Source organism: Lissotriton vulgaris, chromosome 9 (genome assembly GCF_964263255.1).
Source record: "Lissotriton vulgaris chromosome 9, aLisVul1.2, whole genome shotgun sequence".
Classification (NCBI taxonomy): domain Eukaryota; kingdom Metazoa; phylum Chordata; class Amphibia; order Caudata; family Salamandridae; genus Lissotriton; species Lissotriton vulgaris.
This window is the reverse complement of record NC_141697.1, coordinates 1,113,429,800-1,113,448,268: the sequence shown is the minus strand read 5'-3', so window position 1 is coordinate 1,113,448,268 and position 18,469 is coordinate 1,113,429,800. Positions and strand designations below refer to the sequence as shown.

The window sequence follows — 18,469 nt, the reverse complement described above, 5'->3', positions numbered from 1 at the left end:
AGCCAGTGTCCACAGTGCAGGGTGGCCCGAGGCACATTGTCGGTGCCTGCCCCTGCTGCACCAGAAGAGACCGGAGGGGAGCTGGATCGGAGACGGAGCCTCGTGGGCTCCGTATTGCAGATGACCAACTCGCCCCCAGTGAGGAAAACCTACGGCTGAAGGAGACCTGAAATGCCCCAGTGAGTGGGGGGCTTAAAAGGCACAGTGGAGCTGAATTGAGGACACAGCTGCTCCGCGAGGGAGTGTGGGCAGCTGCAACGGGGGGCTGTTTTTCTTTAAGAAGGAATAAGGGTGAGTTGCACCCTCGCCCCCCCCCCCCTTGCGTTACAAGCCCAGTAAGGACCACGGATTTGGCAGTGGCTCCTTGTGAGAAGCCCACGGAAAGAACATTAGGAGCGCAGAGGTAGCTATAATGGTTACTCTGCACTCCTGGTCAGGTAAGGCTGGCCTTGCCTAGATGCTGTGTCCTGATGTGAGAAGGTTTTGGATATTATGTTGCCAGGATTTGCACCATGGGGGCAGTGATGAGATGGTAATTTGTGCCCTAGCCCTAGCCATTCGTGTGCATTGTGCCCTGATGTCATGTTGTCTCATACAGGGGATTCACAGACATTCGGTTTTATGCATAAATATGAGTTACGCACCATGATTTATGCACCCTGATCTACACATTACGTTTTCATGCTTGTGAGGCCTAATACGCAAGTTATGTTATTTACTAATGAAGTTGGAGCCTAATGTAGTTTATTATCTAATGTGATTTATACCCATGAGGTTGGTGCAGAATGTGCCTTAGGCTAAATGAACAAGTTACTTACCTTCGGTAACGCTTTTTCTGGTAGATACTATATCTGCCTGTGGATTCCTCACCTTGTGAATATCCCCCTTGCGTCAGCAACATTCGGAAATTCTTTTCGTAGCCTCGCGCCGACGTGGACTTGGAAGTCATAGAGTCACGGCATCGCCCGCGACTCCGCTGACGTCACCGACGCCTACAATAGGCCCAAGCCGGCGTGATGACATCAGTTCCGCCCTTTTTTCCGTGCCATCGAGGCACACGGACGGACCAATGACAGTAGAAATATACATAGTATACACAATACACAATAGCCAAGGAGAAACACACATAGTGTGAAGCAAATGCAAGAAAGCAATGGAAACAACTCCTTAACATTACAATATAAAAACAATACATTACAGTATAAGACGAGCCAATAATGCTCCCGCCTTGTCGGCCTCGCTATGTGCACGTTGTGTATATGCTGTGTAGTCTATGACCCTTAGCAAATCCATCAATTCCGCATGTCGGATTCGTGCCTCTTGTAGAGGGCCTTTCTGTTCTGCATCTGTAATCGCTTCTTGTTCCAGCCTGCCCATTCGCCCCTCGACTTCCAACAATGACTTGTGCAGTTCCTGCCGTGCTCCCACAGTCGTAGTAATGGCCTTCCCCCTTACTACCGCCTTAAACGCGTCCCACTCTATCAATCTACTCGAGGCCGTATTGCTTTTGTCTGTAAAGTAATGATCTATGGTGACAGAGAGGGTATTGCGGAAAACCTTGGTCTTCAAGGAGTTGCGGCCAGAGGCGCCATGTTGGGACCGGCGTAGGCTCCCTGCCCCATGTGATGAGTAACTCCAGTGGGTTGTGATCCGAGAAGGTCTTAGGGAGGTATGTGGATTCGATCACCTGCATGGCTATCCTGTCGGAGCAGAACACTATCTATTCTGGTGTGGAGGTCGTGCACTGCGGAGTAATATGAGTATTCCTTCCGTAGCGGGTGTCGCATCCGCCATACGTCGCGCAATCCCCATTCCTCCGCCCATCGTGTCAGTGCGTCAGTTTTTTGTGTACACCAGTACCGTGTAAGGGTGGGTGCGACCTGTCGAACAAGTTACTTACCTTCGGTAACGCTTTTTCTGGTAGATACTATATCTGCCTGTGGATTCCTCACCTTGTGAATATCCCCCTTGCGTCAGCAACATTCGGAAATTCTTTTCGTAGCCTCGCGCCGACGTGGACTTGGAAGTCATAGAGTCACGGCATCGCCCGCGACTCCGCTGACGTCACCGACGCCTACAATAGGCCCAAGCCGGCGTGATGACATCAGTTCCGCCCTTTTTTCCGTGCCATCGAGGCACACGGACGGACCAATGACAGTAGAAATATACATAGTATACACAATACACAATAGCCAAGGAGAAACACACATAGTGTGAAGCAAATGCAAGAAAGCAATGGAAACAACTCCTTAACATTACAATATAAAAACAATACATTACAGTAGCCCTGGCATAGAAGAGTGGACAACGGGGAGGCGGGTGGGTCAGTGAGGAATCCACAGGCAGATATAGTATCTACCAGAAAAAGCGTTACCGAAGGTAAGTAACTTGTTCTTCTGATAGATACATCTGCAGTGTGGATTCCTCACCTTGTGAATAGAGTCCCACAGCAGTCCCCACTCCCGGAGGAGGGTGTCCACTCTTCTAAACCAGGACATCCTGAAGGACAGAGCGCGCAAAGTGGCCGTCCCTCCTCACTTCGGTATCTAAGCAGTAATGCTTCGCGAAAGTGTGGAGGGAAGACCAAGTTGCCGCCCTACAAATGTCCTCAACAGGAACACCTCTAGCCAATGCTGAGGTAGACGACTTAGCTCTAGTAGAATGAGCCCTTATACCATTTAGATGCTCCTTACCGGCCAAAGAGTAGCAGATCTTAATACAGAGGACGATCCATCTTGACAAGGTTCTTTTTCTTCTTCCTCTTTTGCAGCAAGCAAACCCAACGAAGAGCTGGTCATCCAAACGACAGTCTTTAGTTCTGTCTAGGTAAAAAGACACCGCCCTCTTAGGGTCCAGACGGTGTAACCTCTCCTCCTCCTTGGAAGGATGTGGGGGAGGATAAAAGGTAGGGAGGGTAATGGATTGACCAAGGTGGAAAGGAGTCACCACCTTAGGAAGAAAAGCAGCCCTGGTCCTAAGAAACATTCGATCAGCATGAATGGTCAAGAAAGGGGGCTTGGAACTAAGAGCTTGAAGCTCACTTACCCTCCTTGCTGAGGTTATTGCAACGAGGAAGACTGTCTTAAGAGTTAAAAGCCTCATAGGACATTTGTGAAGAGGCTCAAAGGGAGCACCCATCAGAAAGGTCAAGACAAGATTTAAGTCCCACTGAGGCACAATAAAAGGAGTAGGAGGGAACTTATTTGTGAGGCCCTTTAAAAACCTTAAAACCGCAGGAGACTTAAAAAGAGAAGGCTGGTCAGGCAAGCAGAGAAATGCCGACAGCGCAGAAAGATAGCCCTTAACCGTGGCAACAGCAAGCCCTTGCTGCGCCAGAGAAAGGACAAACTGGAGAACATCAGAAAAATGGGCTCTCAAAGGGTCAATAGAATTCCCACCACATCAAGTGACAAACTTCGACCACCTATATGAATAGATGGACTTAGTGGAGTCACGCCTGGCTTACAAGATGACATCCACTACGTCAGGCGGGAGAGAAAGGGAATTCAGGTTGCCCCGTTCAATCTCCAGGCATGAAGGTGCAATGTCTAGAGGTGGGGGTGTAGAACTTGCCCCTCCATCTGAGAGAGGAGGTCTGCCCTGAGAGGGAGTCGGAGCGGCGGGTGAGAGGAGAGATGGAGAAGATCTGTATACCACACCCTTCTTGGCCAGTCCGGGCCGACCAATATGACTTGGGCCCGGTCTTGGCGAATCTTCCTCAGAACCCGAGGAATCAAAGGTATGGGAGGAAAGGTGTAAAGGAGCCGTCTTTCCCAACTCAACTGAAACGCGTCCCCCAAGGCTCCTTGCATTGGATACTGGAGACTGGAGACTGCAGAAGGACGGGCAGTGAGCATTCTCGCAAGTGGCGAACAGGTCCATCTGAGGAGTCCCCCACGTCCGTGGCAGCTCATCTCAGAAGGTCAGGGATACCAGTGTTCCCTTATTTGGACGACTGGCTGATCAAAGCGAAGTCGTCAGAGAAGGTGCTCCATCATCTGCAAGTGACAACTCAGTTGTTGTTCAGGTTGGGTTTTTCAATAAATGTACCCAAGTCTCACCTGGTGCCCTCCCAGCGCAACCTGTTCATAGGTGCTGTACTGGACGCTACTGTTTGTCGTGCATTCCCTCCTCCTCAAAGGATTCGCGACATTCAGGAAATGATTCCTTTATTTTTCAATGTAGAGGTCGTTCCAGTCCTGAAGGTCTTTCGCCTGCTCGGTCTGATGGCTTCTTGCATTCTGTTGGTCAACCATGCACGCTGGCATATGAGGGCACTCCAGTGGTGCCTCCGCAGGCAGTGGTATCAGCACAACGGAGATCTCAGGGAGTCAGTGAGGATCTCCAGAGAAACTGCAGCGGATCTGTCTTGGTGGAGCGTGGAAGGCAATCTGTCACAAGGAAAGCCTTTTCAACTACCTCCATCGGTGGCCACAGTGATAACGGATGCATCCACTCTAGGGTGGGGTGCTCATCTGGGGGATCTGGAGGTCAAGGGTCTTTGGTCTCCAGAGGAAAGGTTGCTTCACATCAACCTTCTAGAGTTGCAGGCGATACGTCTGGCGCTCAAGGCCTTCCTCCCACCTCTGCCACCACCGCCATCACCATGGTGAAGACTCGAGGCGCAGAAGTAAGACCAAACGGAAGGACCGCAAACTGGTAGTGCTGCGAACCCACCGTAAAACGGAGATACTTCCTGTGCGACTTCAGGATTGGGATGTGGAAATACGCATCCTGCAAGTCGAGCGACACCATCCAGTCTCCTTCCAGCAGCGCTTGAAGAACCTGAACAAGGGTGAGCATCTTGAATTTCTCCTGTCTCAGATAGCGATTCAAGATCCTGAGATCCAGGATTGGACGAAGTCTGCCATCCTTCTTGGGAATCAGGAAATACCGGGAGTAGCATCCCTGACCCCTTTCCTGCTCTGGGGCCACCTCTATCGCACCCTTTCGTAACAGAGTTAGCACCTCCTCCTGCAGAAGAGACAGATGTTCCTCGGTGCAAAAGCCTTGACAAGGAGGGTAATTCGGAGGGAATTCCCGAAAGGGAAGGGCATACCCATTTTCTACAAGATTGAGAACCCAAAGATCTGATGTAACCGATTCCCAATCCTGTAGAAAATGGGTAAGCCGACCCCCCACTGGACCCACATGATCCTGAATGGCGGATCTAGGGCTGCTTTTCTGAGGCAGGGGGGTTGGAAGAAGAGGAGGAGGAAGAGGCCCGACGTCCAGGAGGACGCGCTCTTTGCTTTCCCCTGTACGATCTGTACATAGAATTTTGCTGCTGCTGCTGTTGCTGCTGCTGCTGCTGACCTTGTCGGTAATTCCGAAAGGAAGAGCGACCAAAGCCCCTGAACCTCCTGTTGGTCGAAGAGCCTCTGATCTGGAGACCTAAAGACTTAGCTGTCGCTCTGCTATCCTTAAAACTCTCAAGGGCTGCATCAGCTTTCTTTCCAAAGAGACCAGAACCATCAAAAGGAAGATCCAGCAAGGTCACCTGAACATCAGCCGAAAAGTCTGAGGATTTCAGCCAAGATGACCTTCTAGTGGCGACAGCAGTGGCCATGATACGTGCCACAGAATCGACAGTGTCCAGACCACTTTGTATAACCTGGCGAGCCGCCGCCTGAGCATCAGAGATCACTTCCTCAAAATCCTTCCTGCTGGCATCAGGAACTTTAGGAACCAGGACACGCAAAGAATCCATTAGGGCATGCACATATCTCCCCATCAGACAAGTGGCATTAGTAGACTTCAACGCCATGCTTGCCGATGAAAAGGTCTTTTTCGCAACTTGGTCTTGTTTCTTCGCTTCCTTTTCACAAGGAACCTGGGGAAAGGCACTAACACTCTTTTTAGAACAGGCTGCTTGAATGACCAGGCTCTCAGGCGAAGGATGAGAAGACAAAAAAGCAGGGTCCTCAGGTGCTACCCTGTACCTTCTGGCCACACTCTTAGAAACCGCAGGAGCCGACAACGGTTTCTTCCACACCTCCAAAATGGGATCCGTCAAGGCATCATTAAATGGAAGCAAAGGTTCCACCACGGAATTCGGAGAATGCAAAACCTCAGTGAGGATATTGGATTTAAACTCCACCGTTGGCAAAGTCAATTGAAGAAGTTCAGCAGCCTTCCTCATAACCAAATGGTAAGGTTGGACATCCTTAGAAGGAGCACCAGAGCCTGAGGGCAACTCCCATTCTGGAGAGAAATCAAGGTTTCCTGAATCAGCCAACTCCTCAAAACAGTTCTCCTCCAATTCACCTTCCTCCACATCAGAATGTGAATCCAAATACCTCTGCTCTTCCAAAAGGCATTGAGCTTCCCTTCTGGACCTCTCCTTCACACGCCTCGCAGTCGGATCCACCAGCGGCTCCGTCGGATTCGGGACCGACGCCGGTATCGAATCCGATGGCACAGAGGAATGCTCTCGAGGACGATCTGGAACGGGCGACGCCGGAATCGGCGTCGACGACTTCTGAGGAGCCGGGAATTGCCAATGCGGCGTCGGAGCGGGCATATAAGGCATAAACGGAGCTGGAGGATAGGAGTGAGGAACCCCTAAGCTGTAAGCCAAAGGACCCATGGGACCCGAAGGTGCACCAGAGGGGTACCACGCCCTTGAGAAGACGCCATACATAGCGTTAAGAAACGCCGAAGGGTCCTGGCCTGGGCAGGAAAGGGCGGTTGAAAACCCTCTGGCCGGTCCTGAGGAGGGATTGGATTTGGCTCTTCGACAGGCACGGAATCCACATCCTCCTGGGCCTCTTCCTCTTCTCGGGCCGGGGACGGTGCCGTAGACGGATTCGGAGCCGGAGAAGGATTCGGAGCCGGAGTAGGAGACCGCCCATGCGACTCCGAAGGTGAGGCCTCACCTTCAGGCTCAGAGACATCCAGAGTAACCACCTTCGAACGTACCTTCTTCGGTGACCTCGACCTCGAGCCCAACTCCTTACCGGAACGACGTCGGGACTCATGTCTCCTCTTCTTATGTTTCTTCTTCGACTTCGAAGCATGATCCGATGCCGACCTCGAAGACGACCCCTCTCGAGATCGAGACCTCGACTTCGCCCTCGACCTTGCCCTTCGAGAACAAGACCTCGACGATTTCTCTTTCCCAGCCTTCATCTTCGCAACCAGGAGCTTGGCCTCTCTCTCCCTCAGGGCCTTCGGGTTCATCTTCCGACATGAAGAACAATCTTCCACATCATGGTCGGAACTCAAACACCAGATGCAGTCATCATGCGGGTCGGTAATGGACATCATTTTACCGCACTCCCTGCAGGGCTTGAAGCCGGTCTTCTTAGATGACATCGTCGAAGAGACAGGATACAAAGAAGCAGAAAAAGGCAACAAAAAGGCAACAAAGTACCAGTTGGCTACAGAGATTCCCAATAACCGTTAGCGTCGACGACGCGGAAAAAAGGGAACTGATGTCATCACGCCGGCGTGGGCCAATTGTAGGCGTCGGTGACGTCAGCGGAGTCGCGGGCGATGCCGTGACTCTATGACGTCCAAGTCCACGTCGGCGCGAGGCTACGAAAAGAATTTCCGAATGTTGCTGACGCAAGGGGGATATTCACAAGGTGAGGAATCCACACGGCAGATGTATCTATCAGAAATTATGCTTACTGCATAAGGTGATTTCTGTTGCAGGATCTAATGCTAAGTTCCTAATTTTGCCAGTAGTTACTGGTTGTGCTTTTACATTTTCTACTTGTGCTTTTCTAAAGATTCTGACGGTGGTCCGATTGGCCCGGTCATGTGTATATAATCCCCTGTAAATATTGCCTAGTGCCAGTTGGCACAGTGTATATTGTGTGATTACTACTCTAATGTGTTTATGACAATACAAAGGCTATTCTTTTATATAACCTTGTGTGGAGTTGCTTTTGTGGTGTGCCTAGTGTGTTGCTTCCGTGTGGGTTTCGAGCAAATGCTTTACACATTGCCTCCGTGATAAGCCTGACTGCTCGTGCCAAGCTACCAAGGGGGTGAGCAGTGGCGTGTAACTCCCTTGCCCTGACTAGAGTGGTGGTCTCTGCCTGGCTTTGGCGCAAGTCAACCAGAGATCCCATTTCTAACACACAGATTTCCTTTACTGGAGATGGTCAGGGTCAGGGGGCCCCTTCGAGATGAGGCAGCAGTTGTCTTTGTGGAGTCCAGGAGAGGTCAGCCACTGAAGGAGTTGTGGTCAGTATCGCTGGGGAGACTCGGGATGTGGGTGTCATGTGCATAGTGGGCGGGAGATGCGGATCCGCCTGGATCCGGAATCCTTGTAGATGGATTCTTCTGGACAGAGCCGCTGTCCTCTGGAGATCTGGTGTTTGTTGAAGAGTGAGCAGTCATCCTTGGGTTTTTGGAAGTCGCTGGCCACAGTACAGGCGTTGTCTTCTTCTCAGGTTCTTTAAGCTGTAGACAGGCCGGTAGGGCGGGGGCCAAGTCAGTAGTCGTCTTCAGGCTTTGTTGCACATCGTTTTGTTCATCCTTCTTCATAGGTTGTAGGAACGTGAGGATCAAGGTTCAAGGGTACCCCTAAATACTGAATTTAGGAGCGCTACAGATACTGGCAGGTAGTAGCCAATGGGCTACTTACCTTTTTGGGTGACTAAAACCTTGGGTAGGGGTATCCCCTAACCTGATTGGCTAAAATCCTTCCATCCAACATGGAGGATTTCCTAAGGAGGGGTCACTTCAGCTCGAAACACCTTGAGGGTGGTCCTGGCTGAGAGGGGACAGGCCTCTCCTGACTACTAATTTCCCGCTGACCTTGCCGCCAGAAGTGGGGCTTGGTTAAGGGGGCAGGCATCTCCAATAGCTGGAGAGGCCCTGGCAAGCATGTCAAAGGTCAGGAAGTCTTTGAGACTAACCGCCCTAGAATGCTGTTCTTCCTTGGCGGTAGGTGTGAAGCACCTCCACCCAGAGCACACTTTTCTCTCTGACCGACGAGAGCACAAGGCTCCCACCTCAGGGGGTCAGAAACATGAATGGAACAGCAGGCTGATGCAGACCAACCAGCCACAAACTAGTGGTTTGGTTGCTATTCAGGGGCATCTCTAAGATGACCACTGAGTGCATTTTACAATAAATCCTGAACTGCAATCAGTGTGAGTTTATTGTGCTGACAAATTTGATACCAAACTTCTTAACATTCAGTAAAGCCATCATGGGGGTGTGGAGTTTGTAATGACAATCTCCCAGCCCATGTACTCAATATGGCTTCACTGCACTTACAATGTCTGAGAATGGACCCCATAGGGACATATTGCTCATGCAGCTATGCCGTCACCAGTGGTATAGTGCACCCTGCCTTAGGGCTGTAGGGCAGTGTTTTGTGGGAATGGCATGCAGGGGTGTGTGACGACTCTTCAGTTTTAGCTGCACCGGAACACATTATCTGCAATGGCAGTGCATATGTGTTAGGTGAGGGGACTCTGAGGGTGGACAATACATGCTGCAGCCCTTAGAGACCCTTAGAGACCCTCTCTGGTCACAAGACCCTTGGCACTACTGGTACCTTTTACAAGGGACTTATAGGTGGGCCAGAGGTGTGCCAATTGTGGAAACAAATGTACAGTTTTGGTAAAGATCACAGGCACAGGGAACCTGATTAGCAGGAATGCAGCGCACATTCAGTCCCAGATGCATCAGAGTCAGGCAAAATGTAGGGGAGTACTGCGACAGAAACCAATTTTCCTACAGCTGTGCATTAAATCGGCATATGGGAACAGATTGTTGCTCCGTAGAGAATTACTGATGCATGAGACTAAACTACACATCCTAGCGATATGCTCAGTGCTAGGCTCCACTGCCACCACCCAATTAACCCAAACAAAACTCAACCACAAATCGGCTCTCAGTAGGCTATTCACCATGGATTACAGGGAATACATGGCCCGCCAACATAAGAAAGGAGCCAAAGGAGGGAGGTTGCTTGTTTGGCTGCTTCGTAAGGAGGTTCCTAAAACCTCAATAGTAGCATTACAGACCCCACAGGGAGACATAGTGAACAATCCAGACGTGATTAACCAAATATTTTAGACTTACTAGAGTATGGTCTATGCTACCCCTGAGGGTGCGTACGGTTACAACACCAAAGGTTATTTAAACAGTCTTCGTCTGCCCGTAGCACATGCCCTCCAACATGGGGAAGCGGCTGCTCCGTTAGCTCATTCAGCTATATAACAAACTGCATGTCAAAATAAACTACTGAGATGGATGGAAACATATCATATTCAGTTGTGAAAAGTGGAGAGAGTGGGTAGGGTGAGGGACTATGCAGTGCATTAGCTGACAAAAGTGGCATGTAAACCTATTAATTTATATTTAATAGTAAGAAACCAGCGAACAAAGGTTGGCACTATTCATTCCCTACAATCTCTTACAGTTGCAAGTTCATAACACACACAACTTATAAAACTGTCAATAAAATGTGTTTTATATACATTGTCACAATTAAAAGTTGTTCAATACTTTCACTTTCAGTACTTTCACCCCACCTTTCTTCCGTATCAAGCAAAACAAACAGCTGCTGCTAAAGCTTTACTGTTTAGTGCTTTGTAAAAGAAAAGAAATATACCACCTTTATTGGCTAATAAGTCTGTATTTGGCTCTAAATGAGTTGGATCTATTCAACATTGCTGATTTAGTATTACACCCTCTAAAATTAAATGTAGCCATGCTATGTCCCATCCCACAGTACTTCTTCTTTCATGTGGATGGTGGAATATTTCAATCTTTTTATTTAGCCACTAAAGGCCTACTGATACAGCATTCATTAATGCATAAGAGACAGAAAAAATCATTTGAAAAGACCTCTACAAATACAAAAAGCTTACCATTAGTAAAACCTCATACCTGAAAATGACTAGGTTCATTCTGGTTTTATGCGTTTGATTGTATTCATCTAGACACTGCTCCACAATATCATTAAAGTGTTTAACACTTGGAATCTCAGTGTATAGTCGCTCATCCCCTTCAAGGTCAGGATTCATATAATCTCCAAATAATAGGCTTCGCATGTCTTCTTCAGTGACCTAGGGCATGAAATTAGAGGATTGTAATGGATTCACTCTTATTTTTTGAAGGTCATCCTTTTTAAATTTAAAATGGAATACTATAGATATGCAAAGACTGAAAAGATTTTTTTGTGTTGCTAATAACTCTGAGCATATTTGATAAATCTGCCCAAAACTTTCAAAAATGTAAGCTAGCCCACATGAGAACAGCTTTCCAAATTTATTACAGACTGATCAGGAAGAAAAGTTATACTAGGTCCGAAAAGATACTTCATCAAAATAGCATTGGGAAGGTCTAGGAGTGAGAATGCAGAAATGCTTGAAAATCAACACTAAAGTTGGCATGTTAACAGATGTAAAGTCCAGCCAGGGTTCATGGTCTATGAGTACCACATGCACAGGTGTAAAAGTTACTTACCTTTGGTAACGTAATATCTGGTAGAGACAAAGTCTAGCCACAGATTCATTAACTTTTGAATTCTCTCCAGGCACCAGTCTGGATCCGGAAATTTTTCAGTAGTACCTCTGCGCGCCGGGGGACGGCATCATATGGCTCCGAGATGACGTTGACTCTGGCCATGACGTCAGTGGAGCCATATAAGTCCCCACCGGCAGATGGACGTCAGTTTCTTCTGTGAAACCTTCTGTACCAGAACACAGAGCTACTATAGAAACCGGTTGCAGAAACAGTGTGCCAAAATGATAAAAAATCTTTGAAACATTACTAAAGAAGAAACATCAAATAGTTACCAGACATGAAATTTAAAGAAAACCCCAAAAGAATCAACAAAACACATGGCTATGTGAAACCCTGCACCCTGGTGAATAACCATCATGTAAAGAAAGAAAAGCTAACACTCTATAGACCATTTATCAATGGTAATTAATGGCATGGTAACAGCAAACTAAACCTATAAAAACAACACCAAGCTTTTTGTTGAATTACACCATTACTTGACATATTGATAGTGCCAATACGAGGTATGATGATACCGAACAAAGCCTTTTAAAGAAAGAACAAATAAATCAGCACTGCCCACTGGTGTGCCATCCAGTGTGAAAGACAAAACACCGCCCACCCTACCAACCATCCACATTTGGAAATGGATGGTACGGCCACATCTAAACAAAACCTATGTGACCATGCTAAGTGGTCAGTTGAGTCCCAACATAAATTGAGATAGTGATTACTGGCATATAAAACCAGTACTGAAAAAGGGTATAACCCTTAACTCATAGGTCATTGGCAGAGTGGGAAGGATGGGCAGTGAGTTAATGAATCTGCAGCTAGACTATGTCTCTACCAGATATTAAGCTACCGAAGGTAAGTAACTTTTACATCTGATAGAGACATCTCACTGCAGATTCCTTAACTTTTGAATTAAATACCATAGCTATACCCCACTGGATGAAGGTCTGCAAAAAAATCCTACAAAAGTTCTCAAAGAGAACCAACCGGTTGGTGGCTTGAGCGCCGATGGCAGAGGTCGCCTGAACGCTCGGCTCTGAGACGGTGCCCCCTTTTATCCTGACACGAGCGGGTCCCGGGCGTCTTAGCTTCCCCACCTCGAAGGTTGTGACCGGGGCTGGTGGAGCCGACACGGAGGGCTCCTTGGAAGGCCCAGGAAACAGCAGGTGACACCGAGTCGGAGAGCAGCGAGGAGAACGGAGCGGAGCTCAAGATGGCGCCCGCTCCGTCCCTGTAGACTGAGACACGGCTGTATCCGGACGAGACCGCCGACCCAGGACTGCTCCTCCCTACCGCCCCATCGGCCGGAGCCGCGGAGCTGTGACCAGGGGTTGGTTCAGCCGGGACTCTGGTGAAGGGAGCTGGGGACGCCCGCCGAGCCCGCGCCAGCTCAGCTTGTGACGCGGAGGCGAGGAGAACGGCGGAGCTCGCTGCGGCGCCCTGTATAGGCGATTGTTTGCACTCGGCGCCTCTGGACGTGGAAGCGCATGGAGGGGACCCCCAGGACTGGGAGTTATACCGAGAGCGGTGGCTCGAGTCAGGGACAGACCGCATGGTGCTTGTGACCGGGTGCAAGCACATACTGCGGTGGTGACTGGAGGCGCTGGCTGACACGGAGGCAGCACAGTCTCCCGGCGTAGATTGATCCTCGTCTTCCACTCCTCCCTAGAGGCTCCCGAGGCCGAGCTCGCGGCGACCTATCGAGGGGTCAGGAGCTCCAGGCCCCCCACGCCATCTCGCAGGGGGCCCGCCTGGCAACAGAAGGCGGAGGGCACCAGCGCGAGCCTTTGGACAGCAGTGTGCGGGGACTTCCCTGCCCCCTTGGCTCAGCAACCACCGCCGGGGGACACGAACATTATGGGGAAACCGAGGGGCCCCAAAGGGGAAGCCCCGGCCACCTCGGACACAGAGGCCACCGATAAGGACGATAGGCTGGACCCAGAGAACCCGGGGAACCCCCAGTTGCAGCAACAGTTCGACAGAATCATCAAGGCAATTGCGGACACGCGATCTGCCCTCCAGCAGGACATCGCTCAGGTGGCGACGAGTCTGGGCCTACTCCGAGCTGATCATAGCAAGCTTTCGGACAGGGTTCAGGAGGTAGAGAGCTCGATAGGAACAATAGAACCTGCGCAAAGGACTCTGGCTGCCACCATGAAAGACGTGCTGGCCCGCGTCGGAGACCTGGAGCGGCGTGCGGAGGACGCGGAAGGGCGCAATAGAAGAAAAAACATCTGCGTAGTGGGCCTTCCAGAGAAAGTTGAAAATGGCGACATGGTGTCCTACCTCGAGGACTGGCTCCGGACGGTGGTGGCACCTGAGGGGCTATCCTCCGTCTACACCCTGGAGCGGGCCCATAGGGTGCCGGCCAGACCGCTACAGCAGGGCCGCCCCCCACGTCCAGTGGTGGCGAGACTGCTGCACTACAGGGACAGGGAACATCTCCTTGACGCCGCCAGGCACAATGGGCCATATCAGGTAGAGAACAGCCAGGTGAACATTTTCCCGGACTACTCCTATGAGACGCAATGGAAGCATACCTCCTTCCTGGTGATCAAGCGGGAACTTCGGAGCGAGGGCATTCAGTACTCACTGTTGTTTCCTGCAAAACTCCGCATCATCCTGGACGACACAACCAAGTTTTTCGATAACCCGGATGATGTCTGCGCTTGGCTTGAGTTGTATCGGGCAGGCAAGGACGGGCTTGGCTCCTCTTCCCAGGCTGCATCGGAGCTGGGTCTTCAGCGGAGATCAAAGAGGATTCGAAATCGCCGTGGCAGATCGGGCAGGCCATCGACGGTGGAAACGGCGACGGAACGGCGAGGGGTGTTGGAGCTGGTCTCCAACCTATCTGGCCCACAGGGCGGGCCGGGTGTGGAAGACTCGGAGGCTGGTACAGGTGGGCACCGGTCGGACACGGAGAACACGGAGAACTCAGAAACTGACAGTGTGACTCTACCCGCGATTACCCCGAAATCGGCGGAAGGCCTGCTGGATGGACAAGGATGACCCTGGGTGAGCTAACTCCGGTTGTGGGGAGGGACAATGTATACGGAGGGGTCTTTGGGGGGAGTTGTGGTTCAGTGATGCGAGGGGAGAGCTGGGGTTGTATCCCTTTCGGACCATAAATAATTGGGGCACGCTTACGTCTCAGTAGTGCAGGTGCGTGAAGGCCCCCTGTTGGCGCTCAGCCCCCACTCAGCCCTTAAGGCACACCTGCGGTGGCTACCGTCAGGTTAGTTGGGAGGGAAAGGGATTTCAGGGATAAGGTTTGGATGGGTTACTAGATGGCACAATTTGGGACCTGTTCTAGAGGGGTGGGGTGGGAGTTGGGTCTTTTGGGGAGTTTTGTTGTTGTTGAGGGGGGCGACTGCCATTGGTGTGTGCATTGCTGGGGGAAACTGACAGTGATTTCGAGGGACAATGGCTGACGCATCCAACCTAAAATGTATTACCTGGAATGTGCGGGGCCTGCACACAATGTCCAGGCGACACAAGGTCCATGCCTACCTGGTGCGCAGGGGAGTGCAGATAGCATTGCTCCAGGAGACACATCTCACAAAGCAGGAGGGATTAGCGCTGCAGCGTAGGTGAAGAGGGCAGGTATACTACACGGCATACTCAGCTTATGCGAGAGGCGCACTGATTTGGGTGAGAGCCGGGGTGCCTTTACAGGTGACTAAATCGGTGGTGGATCCGGAGGGGCAGTTTGTGGCCATCACGGGCAATTTGGGGGGCAGAGCCCTGAACATATGCTGCATTTACGCGCCCAACGTGGACCAACTCTCTTTTCTAACCGCCCGGTCGGGCTCCTTGCCCCACTGTTTTTCGGGACCCCTCTTATTGGGAGGGGACTTTAACTCGGTGGTGGACGTCGATCTCGACCGTTCCCACCCCCCCCCCTCCCGGACTCCCCGGTCCGTCGAGTAGCCAAGGGTAGAAGGGAGTGGCAATCCCAATGGGGACTGACGGATCTATGGCGAGCGCAGCACCCACGTACCCGGGATTACTCCCACTTCTCAGGAATGCACGAACTGCACGTGCGGCTGGATGGGCTGCTGGGTTCGGCGGAACTTGTAGCCGCGACGGTGAGAACTGAATATCTGACCAGGACCATATCCGATCACAACCCGTTGCTAGTTGACTTCCAGTGGTCTCCTGGTACCCCCGCTGTCCCTACTTGGAAACTACGCCCCGAGATCTTGGAAGATCAGGTGTTTAAGACAGAACTGGAGGACAAAATTACTGAATATTTTGTAGAGAATGCGGGTACTGCCGGGTCGAGAGCCACGGAGTGGGATGCATTCAAGGTGGTGGTTCGGGGATACTGTATAGCAAAGAAGGTGGGAATGCGTAAGGTTATTCTGGACGATCTAGCTAAAGCTGATCGGAAACTCCGTGAGATAGAGCTTCGCCGCCCCGGTAACCCGGAGCGGCAGGGGCAAGCCCTGGCAGCGAGAGAAGTGGTGGCCGTTGAAGTCGAAAGGCTTCGGAGCTTCGACTATAGGGCCTACTTGACCAGGTCATTGGCGGAGGGAGATAGGTCGGGGGCGCTCCTGGCTTGGCTGGCCAATCCCTTGAGGTGCACCACCCCCACAATGGCCATGCGTACTGTGACGGGCGGTGAGGTGTATACCCAACCCGAGATCCTCGACTGCTACCTACGCTATTATGAGAAGCTGTACCGTAGTAAGATGTCGCGGGACACCACCCCCATAGACGATTACTTACAGTTGCTTCCGATCCCCACTTTGGAGCCTGAACAGGCGAAAGACTTGGGGAGGGATGTGGAGCTGGGGGAAATCCGAGGAGCCATTAAAAAGATGGCGAGGAATAAAACGCCGGGACTGGACGGACTCCCGGTGGAGTTTTACTCCACGTACGTGGACCTCCTAGCCCCCAGATTGCTAGTGGTATATCGAGAGGCAAAACGCTTGGGGCACCTGCCGAAGTCGATGTGCGAGGCTCTGGTGGTCCCGGTTCTCAAACCGGGTAAGGAGGGTAACGAGCCGACCTCTTACCGACCGCTATCGATGCTCACGGTCGACTATAAAATCCTGAGTAGCATATTAGCCTCGAGGCTGTTGGGCCACATGGGTTCCCTAATCCATGTCGATCAGGCGGGTTTTATTCCCAGGCGCAACACGGTGATGAACATCCGGCGCTTATTTCGAATATTAGGGGAGGCCCACGATAGAGCCCCTTGCCCCTTGGTCTTATCAGTTGACCTGGAAAAGGCCTTTGATAGCCTGGAGTGGACATATCTCCACAGAGTCCTGACACGTTTTGGTGTGGGGGAGGGGTTCCTGCGGTGGACAGCGGTCTTGTACGCCTCGGCAACAGCCAGGGTGCGGTCGGGCCCATTGATTTACCGGCAATACTCGGTGGCCTGGGGCACGAGACAGGGATGCTCCCTGTCTCCTCTGCTCTTCGCGCTTGCGGTGGAACCACTGGCGCTGTCGATCCGCACTGGAGCCCATTTTGGGGGATTGCAGACCATATCAGGGCGGCAATTTATTTCCCTCTACGCCGATGACCTATTGCTATTCCTAGAGGATGCCGATGCTGCCCTGACCGGAGCAGACGCGGCGCTCACGACCTTCGGAGAGCTCTCGGGCCTGAAGGTGAACTGGGCAAAAACTTGCCTGTTCCCGGTCCGAAAGGGAGAGCCTCAACCTGTAACCAACAGAGAGATCAGATGGGAGCCGAGCTGCCTCAAATATCTAGGGGTCTATGTGTATCACGACCAAGCGGACGTCCTAGACGGTAATATTGCTCGCTGCATCCGAGCGCTGAGAGGCACCATGAGCTTTTGGGCCACCTTGCCGCTATCGGTGGCCGGTCGTATCGCGTTGCTGAAAATGGTGGCCCTCCCTCGGCTATTGTATTACTTTCGGACACTCCCGCTCTGGATCCCACCAGCCACCTTCCGGACCTTGAATTCTATGCTGGTAACATTCCTCTGGGGATCGGGTCGCCGGAGAGTGGCTCTCAGGACCCTGATGAGACCAAAATCGGAGGGGGGTTTAGCGGTGCCGGACTTTGAGAAATATTATTTAGCCGCCCAACTTCAGACTTACACTCAGGAAGTGGCGCGGGAATTCCGAGGCCCGGAGGACGGGAGGGGGTGCGGCATGCCCAGGCATGTCCTATCCTATGTCGCTTTACGGCAAAGGTTGGCCCTGAGAGACCTCACGCATGAGGAACGGACTATACGGTCGTGCTGGAACCGAGTACATAATCATATACGGCTGAAACGCCCCTATGCTCCGGAGATCCCGTTGGGGATGCTCACTGCCCTGCCGCACGGTGGCGACTGGTCTCGGTTGAGGTACTGGGAAGATGCAGGGCTGCAATTAGTGGGTGACCTATACGAAGAGGGTGTCTTGTTGCCATTCCAGTCGATACTGGAGCGCTTTGATGTTCCTCGCGGCGATTTCCTTCTGCACGCGGCAGTGGTGAGGGCGGTTCAGGCGCACTGGCAGACCGGGCAGGAGGAACCCCCTACATCAGAGGCATGCCAGTACGTTATGATGTCAACCAGGACGGTCAAAGCGGTAACGTGTCTATATTCCAGACTGATCAATGTGGGGCTGCCTCCCCTGGAGGTCCTCAGAACCAGATGGGAAGTTGACATTGGAAGAGATATTCCGGAGACTACGTGGGCCCAGCTGATGCGTCGCGCGTGGAAGGGCACTCGTCATGCCCGGTTTCAACTGGTCCACTTCTATATTCTACACCGGGCTTACTTGACCCCTGGAGAAAATTCAGAAATACTTTGCCTCGGATTCGGCGGTTTGTCCCAGATGCCGAACGCCAGCGGCTAATTTAATACATATGCTATGGTCTTGCCCAGTGCTGTCCTCTTACTGGTCAGAGATAGGGGATACCCTCAAGGTACTGGGAGGGACCTGATAATGGATGCCGCGGCTGGAATACTGCACTGGTTCCCCCACACTCCCAGGAACAAGCTCTCGAG

General features: G+C 51.6%; 1 protein-coding gene across 1 annotated transcript in view; it reads right to left on the bottom strand.

Annotated features, from left to right (window-relative positions):
• The window catches only part of DNAH12 (dynein axonemal heavy chain 12), a 1,291,066-nt gene that overhangs the window by 606,935 nt on the left and 665,662 nt on the right, over positions 1-18,469 (bottom strand). Inside the window, exon 42 of the mRNA XM_086939114.1 lies at positions 10,861-11,039. Within this exon, the coding sequence (XP_086795240.1) occupies positions 10,861-11,039 (179 nt within the window). The remainder of the gene's footprint in view (positions 1-10,860; positions 11,040-18,469) is intronic.